The sequence below is a fragment of the Hermetia illucens genome, chromosome 5, assembly GCF_905115235.1.
Source record: "Hermetia illucens chromosome 5, iHerIll2.2.curated.20191125, whole genome shotgun sequence".
NCBI lineage: Eukaryota > Metazoa > Arthropoda > Insecta > Diptera > Stratiomyidae > Hermetia > Hermetia illucens.
The window spans coordinates 70,637,610-70,659,506 of NC_051853.1; the positions used below are offsets into that span (position 1 = coordinate 70,637,610).

Below are 21,897 nucleotides of genomic sequence, written 5' to 3' on the forward strand. Positions count from 1 at the left end.
AACTAGTAGTGGATACATTGCTGGCTAGGCCATGAAATGAAATCTACTGTCCCAAGGTGGCCTATGAGTGAAGAACTCCAAAAGCACATGACGGAATAGTTCTTCTTTTTCTTCTTTTTCTTCAGCCTTTGTCTCGTTTACAAGCGGGGTCAGCTCGTCGTGATCGGTTTCACCATTTGGCTCTATCGAATGCCTGATCTGGGTGCAATTTCCAGGCTTTTAAATCTTCAACCAGCGCATCAAGCCACCGTTGTTTAGGCTTGCCTTTTGGTCGTTTACCATCGACTTCGATGTTCAGACCAATCTTGTTAAGTGAATTCTCGTTAGCACGAATTGCGTGACCATGCCATCGAAGACACCTCTCTTGCAACTTTTCCACGATCGGTGATACCCCATAACGGTCGCAGATATCAAAACGTGTCACGCCACTAGTCCAACGTAACATCTTCGTTTCCATTACCACAAGACGCCATTCATTGTCTTTTATAGTTGGCCAACACTCAGAACCATAGAGAGTGACAGGACGGACAACATTGCGGTAAATTTTAGATTTGAGACGTTTGTTGATACGTCGATCACAAAGAACACCAGTTGTGGAACACCACTTCATCCAGGTTACGTTAATGCGTGAAGCAATTTCATAACCCAGTTCTCCATTGGCTGATACCGTTGACCCGAGGTATTTAAATCGCTCAGTTCTGGGCAGATCATTGCCGCTGACAATGATTGTGCCCGTTTCATGGGGATCGGTCGTCAAAAATTCAGTTTTGTTTAAATTCAATCTGAGACCGTGTTGCATGAGGTGATCATTCCATTTTTGGACAAGTTGTTCGAGATCATTTTTGCTACCAGATGCCAGGAAAACATCATCTGCATAAAGCAGTGTGTAGGACGCTGGACGTTGGATATCCCGTATGACAGTGTCCATAACAAGAACAAAGAGGAGTGGTGAGAGGACGCTTCCTTGATGAACACCAATGGAGACACGAAGCGGTTGAGGAAAGCAAACAACTGGGGAAGTCCTGGAAGGAGCTGAAGTTCATTTTAAGAAACCGCGAACGATGGTGTTGCCGTGGGTATCATGCTATGGCCATATATATATTAAAACTACGAATTAAAGCCATGAATCCCAATGCAGGCAACAGAGCGAATTAAGAGGATATGTCAAAATTTGCTTAATCAAATATAGCCATAAAGGGTGTCAAATAAAGATTTCGATTAGTCCGTTATGTGAACTTGACTTGAAGTTGAAGTAAGATATATTTTCCAAAACTACTCAAGCGAAAATTTGGGCGAATCTTCAGTTAGCTGTAAATCAACGGGAGTTTAAGCTCTATTCTTGTAATAAAATTGATGAACGTAATCAACAGACTACCCAGCCACTACTCAGAGTGGAGGATTAAGAGAAACTACCAATGGATAACAAGACGAAAAACCGGAAGCGAAACGCTTAAGGTATGAAAGGTTTTGCATTATTTTCGGACCCACGCACTACTCCTCTTTCCAACCAATGTCAAAACTAATACTAGTTTTACCAGTTTCAGTTTACTAATTGAGACTTTTCATTTCCCACATGACTATGTATGGTCGGTGAAACAAAAATTTACACTCCTCTTTTGCATATACGGGGGCCACCCTTAAACTCAATGTAGAACTATATTACTCCCTGCATGCAATGGAATTCACAGGTCCCAATTTTCTACCAAATTTCGTGTCAATAAGAGTAACCGTTTCTGAGGTAAAAGATGTGACTGACAGACAGGCAAACGGAACTATGGGCGCAGCCGCAGGGGAGGAAACCGTCATGCTATCAGATGTCAGGTTGATCTGCAAAAGCTTTGAATGAGCGGGCCTTTATAGCGATGTGGTTGGACAAACATAATAAGCGCTTCCAGAGAACGAGCACTCCATCTGACACAATGCATCGCCAAAGCGAGCGACTCGTCCATACCTAGAAGATGCACATTCCCCGGTGGAAGACCCAACTATTGGTGGAATGGTAAATTTGCCAGCTTTTGATCAGCTTGTTACCGAGCCAGAATCAGAGGGCAGTAGGCAAGATCGACCAGAGGCGAAAAGAGCAGAGAGAAGCCCGTAGAACCCTCACGCTGGCCATACAGCGGAGCACAAGGGAATGCCTTAAAGAGCTCTGCTCAGAGGCGGACGTAAACCCGTGGGGTGGTGCCTATAGAATCGTGATGGAGGTCGTTCATCTCCGCAGATTACATGATCTACTCTCTTGTTGAAAATTACCCAGGGGTTATTTCCCCAGCAAAAACATCATGGACAACCACGTGATTAATCTTCCAGTCCCGGAGTAAGCCACGATGGCGGGTTATGCCCATGACATAACACTAGTTGTGGTTGCAAAGCGTCTCGCGTCTCTGACACTTGCTGAAGAAAAAACGGAAGCGGTTCTTATTACCGAGCGCCGAAAAAGGAATTCAAATTGGGGTTTATATCAAGACTTCCAAGAGGACCATCAAATACTTGGGAGCGATGGTAGACGGGAGGCTCACTTATAAACAACACGTGCAGTATGTTTGCGACAAAGCATTCATGGCAAGTATGGCCTTTAAAAGGATGATGCCGAACGTGGGAGGGTGAAAGCATATTTCTAGGTTGCTTATAGACAAGGTGAACTCGATATTGCTCTGTGCAGCGCCTGTTTGGGGACAGGCATTGCAGATCGCAGCTAATGCTCACGAACTGAGTGCAGTCTACAGGAGGACAGCCCTAAGGGTGTGCTTTGCCTTTAGGACTGTCTCAGATAATGCTGCGTTCGTCATGTCGGAAATAATTTCAATTGACATCTTGGCAGATGAGATGACGAAAATATACAATACGAAACCTATCTCTCCTTTGTCGCAGACAAAGAACGCCGAAAGGGAGAGATCTGTAAAAAGACGAGAAAAACATTGGGAACGCTCAGAAAAGGGTCGATGGACAATTAGGCTCACCACTGCCATCAAGGAGTAGTTGGGGAAACGGTACGGCACGGTGGGATTAATTATAATCCTACCCAGTTTCGCACGGGGCATGGAGGATATAACCAGTAGAACATGGAGGAGACTCTAGGAGAAGTGCTGGTACCAGAAAATCTGGTGCCAAGAATGTTAGCACATGACAAGGATTGGGATGCGGTCAACTCCATGATCGTATATATCCACAGCAAACTGCGAAAGGTAAGGGAGAAAAAAACGATGGTTTCGCGGGGCATGAGGAGAGTCGGGAATAGTTTCAGTGACAAAAAATCCCACACGCTGGTGTGTTCAAGTCACTGTCTTTAAAAGATTTCCACCTCCTCAAAAAAAGAAAAAGATAGACTCACAACAGACAGATACATAGCAAACCGATTTTGAAAGGTTTTATTTTACTCAAAACCTTTAAAATGGTTGGAATACTCGTAGATCACTCTAATGGCGCTGAGACTATTACGTTATAGAGGAATAGGAAACAAAAAAAATTTTTCTCAGGTTTTCCTTCCCCTTCTTAATTTTCTTATTATGCTGCCAACCTGTGCCCATTTTTCTCTTAACTTCAAGCTCGTTTGATATATGATATTAACGACTTCATTACCATAAGTATAGAAACTAATCAACATCCCTCGTACTCACTTTGAACAAACAATAATTAACTCATCTTCGGTGCTTTGCCTTCCAACAAGATTTCATCTCAAATCAATAAACTCTTCATCATCCTTGAAGCTCCCAAACAAACCAATTAAGGTTTGTGTTTACCTACAAACTTCCAAATGGAATAATCCATAATTTTCATCTAGACGGCATGTCATACAGTTTATTATTAAAAGTAACGCGTTTCATATTATTAATGGAAAGATATGATGTTTTCAAGATAAATAAACACATCGCCATATGTTGTCGACTGTTTTCCCGCTGTGAGCGCAATCCTCCAGTACTGCATCTTGTTTTCATTTTAACTCAAAGAACTCGAAATTCGGACTCCATCTTCTTAGATCAATACATACATCATGTGCACCCATACGCCTGTAGCAATTAGGCCATATACTGTACAAACCATCTCGCAAGGAGTATAGTAGTTTTCTTTACATGAAATTTACACCCGGAACCAATTTCCTTAAGTGTTTCCTTTCTTTTAAGTAGTCATTTACAGCCTACTTTTCTCTTGTTCTGAATACATTATTGAAAAGTGATTGATGTTATTCAAATGAAATCAATACGAACACGATACCCAAAACTTTTGTATACATTTTTGTGCTCAAAAAAGGATTTAATGGCGTTTTTAGTAGAAGAGAAACTGACGCAGATTTCACGATGACGTGAAAAAAGATCTTAGTTTGTGTTGAGTAAATCGGAAATTTTTCTTAGAACACAATTTATTGTTTTCAGTGAAGAAAATTATATTTCATATGTATAAACACCTGTTGCATATGTTTTAGAGTGTTAAAGTGATTCAGGCAATCAACATCCAGAAATGTTATTCAAATTGTTGTCATGAGGGTGAGAAAAATTAGAAATCATACAAGGACTTTCGCATGTTGAGGTTGCAATCGTTGTCAAGTTTCTTTTAATATGAAACCAATTACACATTTTTCATCACTTGTAAGGCATGCCAACCCATGGAATGGACCCATCAAAACTGATACATATTTCATGCTACTTCCAAACTATAACTTCAGATCCGGTGCCACTTAGTCTACAACTGAATGAAAATTCAGATCTTGAACCCAAATAAAAACACAGCAAATATGTGAAAACTGAAAATGAAATGCGATATCCTGACTTGAAAATTGTATCTATGCCTCTCAAAATCGCCTGGCGGTGATGTTGACTTTTATTGGTTTCCAATATTTTTACAACGGTCCTATGTCAAGGGTTTTTCCTTTTTGAAATATGATATTCGGTTAGTATGAATCGCCTCAGCACTAGTCGCATGCTCAATCATCGACGCAAGGATTCCACACAAGGCCTGAAAACCTACTTCGGTGCCAAACTGTCTGAGAGGTTTTCTAAATTTTAGGTTTCCTTAAATATGATAGCTATGTGGATGCTCCTCTTTGGCTTGAACAAAAAACCTACAAACTGTATATGTCATTCATTAATTTTCTATTTTCAGGTTCTCAGGTTGCAAGACATTTGGATAATTGAAAATTAGATGGATTCTAACGTACTTTCACGCTTACGAGGCGGCAGATATGTAAATTGAGTCGATGATATGTTAATTTTACGGTAGCGGAAAGTATTAGGAGCGAGTTTCATGCTTCACCTAAGATAACGTGTGATACGACCACAGAATCAATTTAAAGAACTTTTACGCTCGAATTATGCATATTATACTCTTGATCTTCTCCATTCACGCTGTCAGATTCAATTTACTTGCAGATTGTATCTTTCTATGCCCCTCATATTCTGAATAGCACTTTTAAATATTAAAATTTGAATAAGTTGCTCTTGAGATATGAGTATAGTAAAGGCAACACGGAAGAAACTACTATGCCGGAACTACATAATCTACGTAAAAATAGCCATTCCTAATCAGAGTGCAAAACACCTTTCGCAGCATTGAGCATATACTGATCTAAGTATCGCAACTTACAATTAACTATAAAACGGGGGTGTGTCAATGCGAATCAGCTTCAAGGACGACGATGAACTCCCCAAAATTAACTGGTAAAGCAACAGTTTCCAAATAGCGTTAATGCCAGAATATTCCAATTAGCATATCTATCTATTGGTGATGTAGGAGACTTGCTTTGATCCCGCCCCCCCCCCTTCCCTAACCACATTATTAGCCTAAACAGGACAATTTCATTCTGGTAGGACTTGTCTCATGTCAGCAGTCGCTCCCTCCAAACCTGATAAATGCTGGGTTTTATAAGGTCAACCATTAGAGTAAACTTGACATATTGAGAAGTGGGATCTTCGAGTACGTCAATACCATTGAAAAAGACTTTCGTTGCCAAGGTTACCACCGATGAAAGTGATCACTTTCGCCAGTGAGGACTAATCGCAGAAATCGTAAAAGAATATATAACTCAAAAAATAAAAGCAATCCATAGCTGGTAGACTTTAAAATACAGATGTATAACTAGCCAGGTCAGCCTGACCCAGGTAAAGAAGCTGATCCTGGAATAAATAACTTTGATAATAAAATCTTTCTACGGCAAAGTTGACAAGGCAAGGCATGGAATACAGCAGATGACCATCCCATGCAAACACTTAAATAAGGTCATCCCGTGGAAAGAAATACCCGTACTGAACTTGAACCGCAATTCAGACTTAATCGTTTAAAATGAAACAAACAAATAAAGTACATAAGGAGAGCATATGAAAGCACACAGACCTCTATTTTTAAAGTTTTATGGGAAATAAAACCTTATTAAAATCGATTTACTGTCAGTCTATGTGTTCCTCCATCTGCCCGTCTTGTTTCCTTCTTTTTTAGGAGGTGGGGGTCTTCAAAAGAAACTGGCTAGGATTTTTACCCAATAAAACCATTACTGTTGCCATCTAGTTAGAGTTTTTTTCACTTCCGATAAAGGAACCATGGACATATAGGACGTGTTTGTTATCTCGTCTGCGAAGATGTCAATTGGCATAATTTCCGAGATGACGAAAGTCACATCATCTGAGATTCTCAAGGCTGTTCTTTTGTAGACCACCCTCAGTTTTTGTATTGCATTAAATATGCAACGCTTTTCCCCAAAGTAGGGCTGCATAAAACAAGATATAACTCACCACCCTGGCTACAAGCAGCCTGCACATATGCATCAGTCTTGTCAAATCCGTACTGGCGGCGGATAACTTTTCGGTAGTATACGCAACGTGCTACTTAAAATTTACCTTTGCATCTATCATCAATCCCGAGTATTTGATGGCCGACTTGGCAGTGTTAATATGACTCCCATTGCTAATACGAGCGAAATTTCTATTCCGGCACTTGGTGATTCAGTCTTTACCTTCACAAGTGCCAGCCCAGCTTTAGCCAGCCTTAGCAGCACTGAATGCTTCGCATGAGTACGGCTTAGTATCTTCGAGATGCTTTGCGACCAAAACTAGCGCAATATCGTCGCCTAACCCACCACCGTGCCCTCCTCCCAAACCGGAAGATGAATTTTATCGTTGTACATGATGTTTCACAATAGTGGGGCCAGTACGGAGCCCTGTGTACTCGTAAGGTCCATCATCGATGTCATACCAAAGCGTCCCATCACAACTGACATCCGCCTTGGAGCAAAGCTTTTTAAAGCTTTATTTTTCGCTTCGCTGAATGGCCCACTTGAAATTTTTGTGATCCTTGTTGTATGCATGCTCCTTTTGCACCTGGCCGATCGTACCTACCGCCCTCTGAATCGTTCATCTGACTCGGTGCCAGACTGATCGAAGTTTGGCCAGTTCACTATTTCTCCAGTAGTTGGGTTTTCTACTGGGGAATGTGCATCTCCTAGCCATGGACGCATTACATGCTTAACATGTCGATATTTTTCCGTAGGGTAACCAGCCTCAGTAGGTTGTTCTAGCCACACTTCTATGGAGGTTTGCTCATTGAGTGCTTTTATAGACCAACCTGATGTCTTTCTCGATTTTGGGAATGAGGTTTCCCTACCATGTAGCTGCCTCCATATTTCGAAAATAATTTTTTAGTGATCGTTGTTGGTGTAGTTCTCGCTAACGTACCAGTACATACAACGCGTCCATGCAGGGCAAACAAACGTCAAGTCTACGATTGAAACAAACCCTCCTTTCCGAAAAGCGCTTACATTACCTTCGTTGGCCATAACTATATTTAACTGGGCAAAAGCCTCTAAAAGATTTCGGCTCTCTGCGTTATTTTCCATGCTTCCTCATTCCAGGACCCACGCATTAAAATCACCGCCAATCGCCTTCGGATTTTGTCTCCTTGCGTCATGAACAAGTCAAGAATCATGAACAAGAATCGGCGACCCATACGTCCTCGTTAAGGTTCCTATATGGTTTGCATACAATGGCATATCAGACCCGTGGGTGGACCGCTCAAGTAAATCCTAAGCGACCCTGCAATTATTGCGGTTGATTTGAATAAACCTCATTTTTTCATTGCAATCAACGCCGGACATTTACTACTTCCGATAATATTCCAGTTATCACGTCCCTTCTTTTCTTCGCGCAATAAGCATTTGGGGTCCCTATTGCATTCCTTGGCAATATGGCCTTTCTCCCCATACCTTCTGCATCGATCGGAGCGATCAGCCGTTAGTTTTTCCCGTGCTGGACCTTTTCAGCTGAAACATGGGATTCCCTTCTAGGTCCTCCGCATTTTAATTGGGAGCTTGACAGGAAGATTGGAATGCGATCAACTTGATGATCGCAGCGTTCCAGGATAAACTACGAAAAGCAGAAGAGGTGAGGAATATGCAGTTGCGAACCCTACGGGTAGATGAAAGGAGACCTAACTAAAGTAAGCTGACTCCGCGCCGTGATGTAATACCTGAAGGTGGTTCCATGGGGTTGGGGAGAATCGGGGTGGTTTTGATGTGTAAAAATCCCCCAAGAAATTGGGTGAGATTATAAATAATCTCCCCATGCTCTCTCTGATCCTTTCCTGACTGGTGAATCGCAGTTGCTGAATTATGGATCTCCTCCTTTCGACTTTTTTCACTTGCGATAAAGAAGAGGACCTGATGATATATAGGTTCATCATCTCGTCTGCAAGGATATAAATCGGCATCATTCCCGAGATGCCGAACGCTGCATCATTTTTGTCAGAGCCATACTCGTGGTGGATGTTTTTTCGTATCTATGCTCTATGTGCTGCTTAAAATTGAGTTTTCCGTCTATCATCACTCCCAAGTATTTGATGGCCGGTTTGAAAGTGATGATTTGATTCCCAATTCTAATAAAAGCGTAATTTCTCTTGCGGCGCTTAGTTATGAGGATTATTCCTGTCTTTTCCTTCGCGAGTACCAGTCCAGCACTCTCTACCCAAGCCTTAACTGTACTGATTACTTCGCTTGGATACAACTCAGCATTTCCGAGATACTTTGCGACCACAACCAGTACTGTCGTTGTCGTAACCTACTACCGTGGCCTCCGGAACCGGAAGATTAATTACATCATTGTACATAATGTTCCACAGTAATGCACCCAGTACGGAGCCCTGTAGGACACCCGCGGAGACAACGTACTCCTTGGGTTCATCATTGATATTGTACCTGAGCATCTGTTTGTCTGTCTGTCTATTTGTTACACCCGATTTACTCGGAAACGACTGAAGCCACTGTCATGAAATTTGGTGAGAAGGTGCGGTCTGTGAATCCCATGACATACAACAAGCAGCGCCATATTGTGTTGAATTTGAGGAAAAAGGGGGGTTTAAAATGTTTCTTCCCAGAACTCACAATGGTGCATCCATACGAAGTCTTGACCTCAAAATACATACGATATCTGCCCAAATAAAGTTAATTATGACATACTACTATATTTGAGGAATTTACCCGAAAACCCCCATTAATTTCATCCTAGAAGTACAAGATATAATATAATATAGTATAAGGGATAATATAAGGCATAATTTTGGGAAGTTCGAATGCAATCGAACTACTATTAACAAAGTTATAGAAGGTCAAAGTGTTCCATTCCATCATCTTATAAAGTGAACTTATACGAACGGCGGAGCCCATGGGAACATTTTAGTTTTTCTTTTCTAGCTTCTTGTTATTTGTATACCAGTATGTATTATTCGAGACAGACATATATATGCCCTAGTTAAGTTTGTCCAATAGAATAGACATGTGTGTACGTTAATCCCCCTGGTATTTACTTTAAGTACATATATGTATACTTTTGTGTATGGGGTAAAGTGGAAATGCGTGAAGATTTACGATTAACACAATATAAATATCTTGGATATGTATGCACATGTGTATATCTTAGAGTTTAGTAATTTATGAAGGAATATTTTGCATTTTTAACTATGTACGAATGGAAAACCGTGCATAGAGAATTCTTCCTATAAGATGTACACAAAACCTGCATACCCGAAGCGCCCAGCTTGCGATATACAGACTTGTTCTTTCTGTGAAGTTGTTTCTTCACTCGACAATTCGAGTGGACTTGAAGTGCTATTGTTATTCGAGCTTGCAGCACCATGCCAACAAGATAGTGGTTCGCATCTATATTGCTCCCCCCACTTATGTGTCCTTCGATTCGCGTGGTCCATCCAATTAAAAGTGGTCCCGTCTGGAGAGATCCAGGTATGTTTGTGTCCCGCCTTCCGCGCAAACCAGATACTTCCAACAAACATTTCATGCGACACTGCTAGTTGGATGGTCCGCAGTCCTTTGTCATCACTAGTTTTGTGTAAACTATGAGAGCGACCGTATCCCCTGTATACGGGCTCAATCCCAATTCGACTGTTAAAATCTCCAAGTATAATTTTGATATCATACCTGAAAAAGACTTCGAGGATTAATTCTACTGCCTCCTAGAAGGTATCCTTCTCCGACTTTGCCGTCTCCTCTATAGGGGCTTGAACGTTAATGAGGCTTATATTTCGAAATTTGCCTCGAAAACGCAGAGTGCATAGCCCTACACTTATGTTTTCAAAGCAGATGCGGATGCGGATGGCCACTATATTATATGGTGTAGTGGCTCTTCTCCAGAAAAGCGGTCCCTATCCAACGCAACGCTATTACATCAGTGGGAAAGGGTATCGGCTAACTGATTGGCAGCTCTTTATCTGTACAGGGAGCGCACATTCTATGAGAAAATGCGCAAATCGTTAGTTCTTTTTCGTCGCCAGGTTCGTGGTTGTGTTGTCAATCCAGAACGAGGCTGCTTCCGTGGCTTCGTAGATTTGGTTTTCCATGTTGGGTTGTCAGTCTTACCCAATCCCCAACCTGGAGGACCCGTTGGTACAATTTGTCCCGTTTACAGTTTTCCATTAGGAAAGAACTCCCAGCGATCACCATGTGAAGGTGGAAATAGGGTTTGGTAGTAGAGCTGTTGGTGTTGGTTCAGCAGACGTTTCTCAGGTTTTATGGTCCATCCTGTGTACCAATCCTCGTTTTGCCCTGGGCCTATACTACCCTTTGACCGCTAGTAGTAGATAATTAATAATAATAATCGTTGGCGCAACAATCCATGTTGGATCAGGGCCTTGAAGTGTGTTAGAGCACTTCATTCAAGACCGTAACGGTACACTAGGAGGCAATGTGGTCAGCATTGCGCTCGCCCGAGATTATTACCCTGATTTAACTCAGGTACTCATTCACAGCTGAGCCGACTGTTATCCGACGTCAAATCACGATACAAATTCCACTGCCACCAGTGAGATTTGAACCGCGACCTTCCGTACGACAACCTTGCGCTCTAACTACTCAGCTATCCGGACACATTAGTTGAAATAATGATACACCTGCACATATATAGCACTGAGGAAGGGAACAAGTGGTTCCCGAAATATCGATATATGCAAATTCAAAATAAAAATACTAGACGAAAAGAAAAAACCGTCAAGTTATTTAAACTAATTTATTCGCTAGAAACACCGTAAGAACACACTTATAGGTAGATAATCTTAGACGAAATACTGTGATTCTCTCAGCTTTCAGATAAAAAAACCCAATTTAAAAAATATGTGTATACCCCTACAAAAGCTTAAAAATATTACTCCTGCTTTTACATAATGTAAGACCCTCTAGACGACTTTCCTCTAATCATACTTTTCTTCGGACTCCTTCGAAAACCCATGTGCATCCTTACTAACCTTTCGTAGCCATTTCAAACTACATTCTGAGGATATCCAATCTTTTCCGTATTTTAACATAAGTACAAGAACTTGAACCCAACATACATATCTACCATTTTCTCGTTATTGCATGATTAACTATTTACTATTCTAACTTCGCACTATTTCCCTTTCAGCCTACAAACGAATTCCATCCATATACAATTCACCGCTCTACGAAAGGATAAGAAAGCGAAAAGCATTTGCCGACCGAGAATTAGATTCTATTCCCAACACTGCCCTTATATCGGCCGCAGCATTTCCAATTCCCTATTTCGCTCTGTACCGGCCGTCATTCGGAACAACCACTCAACAGCCCACACAACAGATCTGCAGCCCTACAGACAGCTTCGAAAATGAATTCACCAGATTAAATATGGAAAACAATCCCGCAATTAGTACGCGAAACCACTCCAGGCATTCAAATCTCAATGGACGTCTAAGCGACATCTCAATTGAAGCTAATCATACAACAACAGCTGGTTCCTCCCAAATCAAAGTACCATCGCAGATATCCTGTACCGTGTCAGATGCAGCACTCTCGAGTACATCGGATGTGAAAGGCCATTGGAAGCGACCCAAACTGTCCTTCTCCATCGAATCAATAATTGGGGTCAAGTGATATTATAATTCAATGCAGGTGGATGATGTTGCTGATGGAGTGCTCATCAGCTCTAATTCATTTATATGATGCCAATTAATATATTAGAGCACGTGACCAGAATAAAGTATGTATGTTGTGTATATTCAATAATATTAGGGTTAACATGAAAAGAGAAATAAATTTAAGATTTTGAAAAGGAAAGATTTTTACTATTATAGTAAAGCGAAAGCCGAACCAACTTCCTGCTTGCCTCCTACATATTTCATGCATCCTGACCCGTTGGCTGCTTTCGGGTACCCATAGGGCACGCTGCGCGGCTTAGCCTGGGTAACCATCACTTAACCCGGAGCTTCTTGAAATCAATTATGTAATTCCCATTTATATGCACATTCATTCAGTTATCAATGGGGGTTGCATTCATCTTCTTCATCACCCAGTTAAGAGCCCAGTTCTCAGAATTTATCCATGTGCAACACTTCCCCTTTGTCAACCATGACAATGTCGTAGGTGTTTTGTGCCCCACCTGCATTGTCTTAGAGAACTGGAGGAGTCGCATCCTCAACATGTCCTTCTTTTGCAAATAATGCCTAAACGAACAGAAGACTATTAAAAATCTTACAAGCAGTCTACTTCCTGGTTGTTCGATGGGAGAATTGTCTTCACATAAAAAGGTAAGCGGGAAACCTGAGACAATACTTTATTATCCAAGAGACACTTCTTTCCACTATACAGTTTGTCTATTGCTTGAATTAGGATTTTTACAGCTTCATTTTTTTTTCTAAATTTTTTGGGGAGAATGCAAGAATAATCAAATCTTTAAGTCTGGTTATTGTTTAATGATAAAACAGTTGGGCTGAAAAGTTCGTAGGCAATTGCATGAATTGGATTCGAATGGCTTCCGCATCCACCGTATTCTCCTTCTGGAAAGAAATTTAGCGCCGAAGAAAAGGTAATTTGGAGGCTAAAGACAAATCGTACTATCATCGCACTGTTCCAAAGTCATCCGTATGGTGTTGATATAGTCAATGCCGGAGCGGAAACCAACCTATTCTCTACCGTTCAAGCTTTAGAAATATTGTTTGATGCGTTCCAGGATTCCACTTCATCCACAAGATAAAGAATCGCACCAGGTGTAATATGGCTAAGAACTATTGTGAAGTTTTCTGTCCACAACTTCAACTAGTGGCCATCGTGCATGAGCAGTCGACCGTTAACGTCCTTCACAAAACTATCGAAAATTTGTGATTACATGCAAGTTCTTTCGTGATGCGGTATATGGTTTTTGAAATCATTGCGTTCTGCAGCATTTTGTTTGGCACACACTACGCTGAATTTTCCGGGATTTCAATCGGTATAGGAATTCGAGCATGTCACGCCGCATTGTAGCGGGGGGTTACTCAATGATAGTTCTCCCACTGTAGAAGAACAGCTGGATCATATAAGCTGTCGATGTTAAACTCTCCAACGTCCGCCACTTCTCCCCGGGGGTTGGAGAGCGGCGACCCAGGGAGTTCAGCATTGACCGCTTACATGATCCATCTGTGGCTCGGCAGTGAGGATGAGCATTGGGGCGCCATCAGAAATGCTCTTTTCTCAAGTGCTACACATGTAGTCGTTCCGAAGGGACGTCAAAAAATCTGGCTGACTGCGAAATTGTGGAACCGAATCGATGAACGGGAGGCATATACCGCATCACGAAAGAATTTCCATGAGGTCATAAATTTTTTCAATGGTCCTGTGGAACGACTACTCAACAGATGATAAGTTGAAAAGGACACTTCATCACGATTCTCCTCTTGTCAATACGGACTGTTCCTCAAAGCAGAATTATTCATCGCTGCAATTACAGTTACTGCAGATCTGCTATTTCCACTCGTACGGAAATTTTGGAATTCCGTGACATTGCCAAGAGAGTCGAAGAAAGAGATTATCGTTAAGAAGAACATCGGTTTGAGTGTGACAATTGGAAGGGTATCTACGTACTCCCTGGCATCACAAAGGTAATAGCTAAAATATCCTGGAACATCCCGAAAGTTGGACAGAGAAAAGACAAGGTCCTCCTGTATTCACCACATCAACACCCGGAGTTTAAATCTTCACATCACCTGCTCTTCATCGATTCCGAGAAAGCTTTCGATAACGTTTATAGGGAGGATATATGGCGTTGTCTACCAAGAACGAGCATTCCAGACAAACTAATAGCTACTATCAGGACGAGATATGATGGTGCAAAACGTGACAAAAGAATTTGGATTCGAAAACGGAGTCCGCTAGGGTTGAATCTTGTCACCGATATTATTTCTTTTTGTTATGGATGAGGTTCTTTACGCTGCCCTATCCGGAGGACGTGGAGGTATTCAATGGACGATGACATCTTTCTCCAAACATCTCGACTCCGCTGATGGCACCCGTTTGCTCTCTCAACGAGTCAAGGACCCTGGCCAGGTAACTATGGATTTGGAAAGAGATGCAAGTAGAGTTCGACTGAAGATAGACACCAACCAAACCATAGCTCTCAGTCTGACGGGTCATCATGCATGCATCATGCTGTCGATCAATTTGTATATCTAGGAAGTGCAGTTTTTACCGAAGGTGGTATTAGAACTAGATGATGCACGACACATTAACAGTGCTAGATCTGATTTCACTGCCTTGTCTAGAATCTAGAAAGGTAATTATGTCAACACCAAGATCAAGACTGTCCCATGCTAATGTTCTTTCTGTGTTGCTATATGGTAGTAGCATATGAAAAATAACCCCCAATGTCACTCGACGGCTCCAAACCTTCGTCAAGACCTATCTGCGTTGTATCGTCGGAGTACGCATACCTGATACAATAACAAATACAGGCCTACGTGATGTGAACGGAAAGCAGAAGTAGCAGTAGATAAGTTACACATAAAGTAGGGGCGGCAATTGCATTTTTGGCTAGCCCATGCAGTGAAATCCACTCTCTGGCCGACGAGTGGATCGCCCCAAGGGCACTTGACGGTTAACAATAGGAAAGAAGCGCGGGCGTCTCAGGAAGTTCTGTGGGGCAGCTGAAGTGTATTTCCGGTCACCGCGAGCGATGGCACGTAGGTGTGGATGACGCGCTATACTCCACTAAGGGGTAAATGGCAACTATATATATAGCTATAAAGTAAGATCACCCAGATGTGGCCAATAGTAAAATATGTATCACACATTTGTTAACTTTAGAAAACATAAATCGATGATCAGTCGCGGTCCCAGTAAGATGATCAAACAGTTCCTTGAAAAACAAGAACTTCTTCTTTTTCTTCAGCCTTTGTCCCGTTCACAAGCGGGGTCCTCGTGGTCGGTTGCGCCATTTTGTTTTTCAAAAGAGTGATCTGGATGCAATCGCGAGGCTTTCAAATCCCCATCTAGTGTATGAAGCCACCGTTGCCGGGCTGAAAAAAAATATGTTGTGACAGCAGATGTTCCGGAAGGCTCTATATTAGGATCCGTGCTGCGGAACATAATGTAAATGTAGAGGAGGCAATGTTGATAAATTTTCAGACAAACCCCAAGAACGTGGAACCTTATGCAAACCATTCACCATTCACACCATTAAGCATGAATACGACCTGGCGGACGGAAGGAGGGAAGCGGTCCTCGTTATCCTGTTTTACATGCCTCTTGTCTGCGCAGGAGCCCTGTAGGTTCGGTATACAGAACAATGGAGCAGTATCAGGTGGCAGATTATGTGGCATCATATGAATGATTCCCACGGAACTTCGGGCAAACGAAACGCATTGTCTCTAACAGAGAAGGAGGGCGGATCCGCCTGAGGTAACTGAAAACAACTGTACAAAAACGCTGCTGGACACAAAGACTGATCCAGTGTATTGAGAGATGGGTCGAGTGAAAACACGAAAAATTGAATTACTACCTAACACAGTTCCTTTGCGGACACGGTGGTTACAGGAACTATTTCCATTGCGTCCGATTAGAAGAGTCGTCTGATTGCCCCGAATCTGCCGCTACTCCCGAAAACTCAAAGCATGTTACGCTCCATTGAAAGGTCAAGCGCTACACTGCAGATAGACTAATGTGAAATATAGCTCCCTGGGGTCAACCTGCCTCCCTCTGAGTATGATATGTGGCTCTCGAGGAGCCAAGCCTCTTGTCTACCGAGATCCCTGATGACGGTGATAACCAGACCCTGCACGAGGTGACCCTACTATTAAGAAAGCGCTACCGGTGGAAAACCTCCCAAAGCCCCCAAGGAATCTCCATAGAGCGGAAAAGGACTGGATCAAGCAAGAAGAGCCATGTCGGAGGGGGAGGATACTTCGACCGTAGAGAAGACCTCCAAGCAATAGCGGAACCAATGGCTAGCACTAAGATAGCCCAGGTAAAGGCTGATTTACGGTTCGCAAGGAGGAAACATGCGGGCAATCTGGAACTCCGCTTAGGAGAAACCAAGAGCTTGCATCATAATTAAACGTAATTTAATATATATATATATATTTTTGAGAATTCCTTGAGCACTCGAGATGCAATCGTAGCATCGCTCTATTTCCCAGGAGACGACATACGGCTCCCACCTGAACTAGTCGCTATACTAGTGAAGTGCTGTGAGAAAAGGACGCTACCACTCCTCCTCGGTTGCAATACCAAAGCCCATCATGAAGTTTAGGAAAGTAGCGACACCAATCGAAGATATGGGTACTCAAGTGGTTAGAGCGCTGGGCGAAAGGTCGTGGTTCAAATCTCACTACTGGCAGAGGGATTTGTTATCGTGACTCGATCTGTAAATGAATACCTGACTTAAATCAGGGTAATAATCTTGGGCGAGCGCAATGCTGACCATGCCTCCTACAGTGTACTGTAGTGTACCGTTACGGTCTTGAATGAAGTGCTCTAACACACTTTAAGACCCTAATCCAATATGGATTGTTGTGCCAACGATTATTATTATGATTATTATTAAAAAGTTAGAGATATATAACATAGGGAACATTCCAACATTCGTGACCAGCACTAGACAAAAGGTACTGGACATAGCTCTAGGGAATAGTCTGATAAACGGTTTCACGAAATAATCAAATTCGACATTGACGGCAACTGCGAAATAAAAATAATAATTAGGAATCCCAGCAGAATGGATTGGGATTCCTGTGCAACGCACCTGAGCAACAAAACCGCACACCTACAAAGGGGCGACCATATTAGGAGCGAACTGCAACTAGAAACAGTGGTGACACATATGAGGCCATCATCACATGGAACAAAAACCTAATAAGAATGAGAACAGAGGTACGAAAACTCTTCAACTGGGTAAAATAAACCGGAGACTGGCCAGATACGAAAATGCACTGACTGCGTATTGCAACGCGATCAAAGAAGCAAAACGGAACAGCTTCAGGGAATTCTGAGAAGGGGTCCAACAAACCATAGAAGCAACCAGGCTATACAAAGCCAGCCAAAGGAAGATGGAACATTCACCGAAAACGAGGAGGACAGGGTACATCTGCTACTCAAAATTCATTTTCCGGAGTCCTACCATATGGCGGATGGACATAACAATCTGCTTGATACTCCAACAACGAACAAAAGGGAAAAAGAGGAGAACTGGAAACTATCAAAAGAGGTATGCTTGGAAGCTTATATAAGATGGGCAGTGGGAACCTTTAAATCACTTAAATCACCCGAAGTAGATGGCATCTTCCCAGCACTACTCCAGAGAGGCCTAGAAATTTTCTTAGAGTTTCTTCTGTAGGAGCAAATATGAGGATACCCTACGTAATACAATCCAAACTGGACTAAAGGTAACTAGTGCCTGATGCAGGAAGGTGGGGCTGCATATCTATCCAGCCAAAACCACCATAATCCCATTCACTAGGAATCGTAAGCTTGATCCACTGAGAGCCATAAGGTTACATGAAATGGAGGTGAAATGGGAAACAGGGGTCAAATATTTAGGAATTACATTAGACCAAAAATTACTCAGCAAGACGCATGTCGGAAACACTTATCGGACATTGCAGGAAAAAAATAGGGTTGCACTCCACAGGTCCACACCTTTTTTTTTTTTTTTTGTTTTTAAAAAATCATTTTTATTTTTAAGAAATAGGTAACCGAAAAATGAACAATAAAAAACAATCTTTTAAAATAACAAAAATAACTTAAATCGAATGGCCACTGTGGGCTCTCAAAATTTTTGAATAACGATTTACAGACAGAGAAGAGAAACAGTAAGAAATGAAAATCTAATTTTACAAAAAGTTGTCAGGAAATGGTCAAAAACCCGACAGAATTCACTTGGCCTTAGTGGCAAATAAAGAAATATAAAAGTAATAATAAATATTTGATCGCTTCAAAAGATACTTTTAACTTAAATTATTGTTCTTAAAACTATCATAATTATATATTTTATATTACACATTTTTTCTTTTTTTTTACAATAACATCCATACAAAAAAAACAAAGAATAATAACGTATGTATTTATAAGTTACAACTGGAGACAAAATCAGCACCCGTTCAATGTGTACATATTTACAAAGCCCCACCAAGAAACAAATGGCAGAACTGAGCACGGCCACCGCTAACCGGCATCCCGCAGCCACCAGTACCAAGATTTCTCTTTTTCATCCCGCTTAATGCCAATTGCTCTCGCTCTGGAGTATCGCCAGTCGAATCCCGGAGCCCCCACTGTCAAATTCGGGGGGTATTCTATCCTTTTGTCCGTGGCCCGTCTATGTATATGATACATAACCGGATCACCGGCAGAATCAAGAATTAGACCATTCCTGTCAAGATACACGAACGCTTCGGGAGGAATGAAGCCTGTCGTGAGAGTTTTCTCGAAATACCCATCATTTGGGTAGAACGGCTGCGAAACCCAAGGGTTCTCACCATGCGAAGCAGATCGCACTATATGATTCCGAATCAATCTGACGATAACTGTATCGATTCTTGGCACAGCAGCAGCTGCATACATCACTTCATTAGTTACATAGTGCTCATAGTTTGACGAAGCAGTCCTATTAAGCCCCGTGCAAGCACGCAGACATTTCCTTTCAAAGATCCTTATTTTCTCCATTTGGCTAGCACTCAAATTAAACCAGATAGTACACCCGTAGGTAAGCACCGGTCTAACCAAAATAAGATAGCAAATAATCTTAACCTTCTGGCTAAGATGTGGAGCATAAAAGAGTCTTCGAAGAGACATGAATGCCTTGCGAGCGCTTTCTAGCGCGACTTTAATGTGCTCGTTAAATTGGAGACGCTCGTCAAGACGCACACCCAGGTATCTAACGCACTTCTTATGAGGAATGAGCTCTGAACTATCCTCATTCGCGACAATGTGGAAATCTCTCCAATTCCTTCTCAAGTTCCTACTGGCATACGCCAAGGAATTTCGAAACAGAATCGTTTCACACTTTTGCGCATTGATTTTCATCCGCCAACTGATCGTGAAGAACTTAATATCATTAAACATCTTCTGAAGTTCAACTTGGACCTTAGTTACCTTCTTGTGCGCCGTGTAGGCTATCAGATCGTCAGCAAAGGCAACCAACGACCTTTTAGGAGATTTATTAAAATCGAAAGAATTGAGCAATTCGCCGGCAAATACCGCAAAAAGTGTAGGCGCAGTCACTGTCCCTTGCTGTAATCCATTCAGAACATGAAATTCTCTGTTAGTAGTGAGATTTCCGTCCGTAATGACAAAGCACTTGCCATACAGCATACTACACATCGTCGCTACGAGGTGACTGGGAAACTCATTCTTCAGGAGCCTGAAAATCAGTCCATCCAACCAGACGGTATCAAAAGCTTTCTCGATGTCTATAAGGCAAGCACCTACGCACTCACCATTGTTAATCCGCCAGCAAATATCAGACGTTACCTTCGTTATTGCATGTATTGTCGAATGTCCAGATCGAAATCCGAATTGGGCGTTCGGCAATAATTCCTTCTTCTTGATATGCCCGTTCAAGGCTTTCAATACCAAAACCTCAAACACCTCGCTGATGTTAGGCAGCAAACTGATTGGGCGGTAGCTTTGAGGGCTGGATGAATCCTTCTCTCTCTTTAAAATCGGGAATACTCGGGCTTTCTTCCATTGTCCTGGAAAGAAGGAATTGTTCAATAAATTATTGAACAAAATGCAATAATTACGAATGGCAATGTCTGGTAAATGCCTGAGGACCACGTTGGGAATGCCATCCATACCGGATGATCTCTTATTGTTTACTCTTCTGAATATGGAAGTTAACTCAACACATGAGACAAAGTAATCAAGCAGATTATCACTCGGTATGAGATCAGCCTGCTACGCAGAGCTAAATTGGAGAACTGTGGTGCCGTTCAGGCTATATTGGAAATTGTGGACATCTCGTTCTACAATTTCCGAAAGTCGCGTTGGCTCTAAGTCCGTTCTGGGCCGATGCACCGATTCAAAGTGCTCCCCTATAAGTTCAAGTTTCAGAGCATCATCCATCACGATGTAATTGCCTTGCGCATCAGCAGTTACACTATTCGTGTCTATACCTGAGTCAATAAGGTGTTGTATCTCGCTGCCACCGACTTTAATTCTCGGCACAGTTATTCGTGACTTCTTCCGGAATAACGTATTTATCTTAGTAAACATGGAATCTGGATCGCTTGGTGAAATACCCTTTAATTTCTCCCGCCACTGGGAGTTCACTTCATCTACGTAATGTTGACGGATAAGATCCCGCGCGATCTTTAGAAGTGATTTGAACTCAACCAATATGGGATGATGATAGTCCCCATATCTCCGATAGATTTTGTTGACGCGAGTGAGCAGAAGGTTCTTCACTTTTTTCAACCGTTTTATGGCTGCAGTTTCATATCCTTCCATATTATTGCGAGGTTTAATTTTAGGGACGACTTGTTCAATTGTTTCCAGCGTCAAGTTCTCCAGCTTGAGAAGATACTGATATCCCCGAATAAACCTCTCTTGGAATTTCTTCCAATTTGTTTGTTTAAAGTTCAGCCTGTGGACGCCACTGTCCATCGGCAGAAGGCGAACTCTTCGTCCATCAAACAGAACTTCAATAAGAATAGCGTTATGATCGCTATCGTAAGGAAGAGTCTGTAGTTTCCGTTGAGGATTCCTAAAATTAAAGTTCAAGCGCGCGTCAGCAATGCACAAATCCAGATAGGAATTTGCCCTGGGCCAGGTTGGACTCTCTGACCCATATAATTCGCATTTATACTCTATCTGGTATTGCTCTATCCAAGATTTGAGGAATACCCCTCTGGGATTGCTTGTGGCGTTTAGCCACGAGGTATGCTTAGCATTCAAGTCGCCAGCTATAATATAGTAATTATGCAGCCTATTCAGTTCGAGTATCGTAAACAGAGAATGGAATTCCTCCTTGAACTTGGCTCGGTTGTTTCCCACTGCATAGACTGACAGAATGTATAAATTCCCTCCTCTAGGCAGTAAAAAAAGAATACATGAGACTTCGATACACTCAAAGGTTTCAAATTCAGGCCTATTAATATGCCTGAAACGATAATGGCGACCCACAAGTATTCCGGTACCACCTCCCCCATCACAAT

General features: G+C 42.1%; 1 protein-coding gene across 1 annotated transcript in view; it reads left to right on the forward strand.

The window, feature by feature from the left end:
- Nucleotides 1–12,370, forward strand: part of LOC119658130 (doublesex- and mab-3-related transcription factor A1) — a 28,394-nt gene extending 16,024 nt beyond the window's left edge. The window contains exon 3 of the mRNA XM_038065399.1: nucleotides 11,886–12,370. Coding sequence (XP_037921327.1) covers nucleotides 11,886–12,370 — 485 coding nt within the window. The remainder of the gene's footprint in view (nucleotides 1–11,885) is intronic.
- Nucleotides 12,371–21,897: the final 9,527 nt, after the last annotated feature.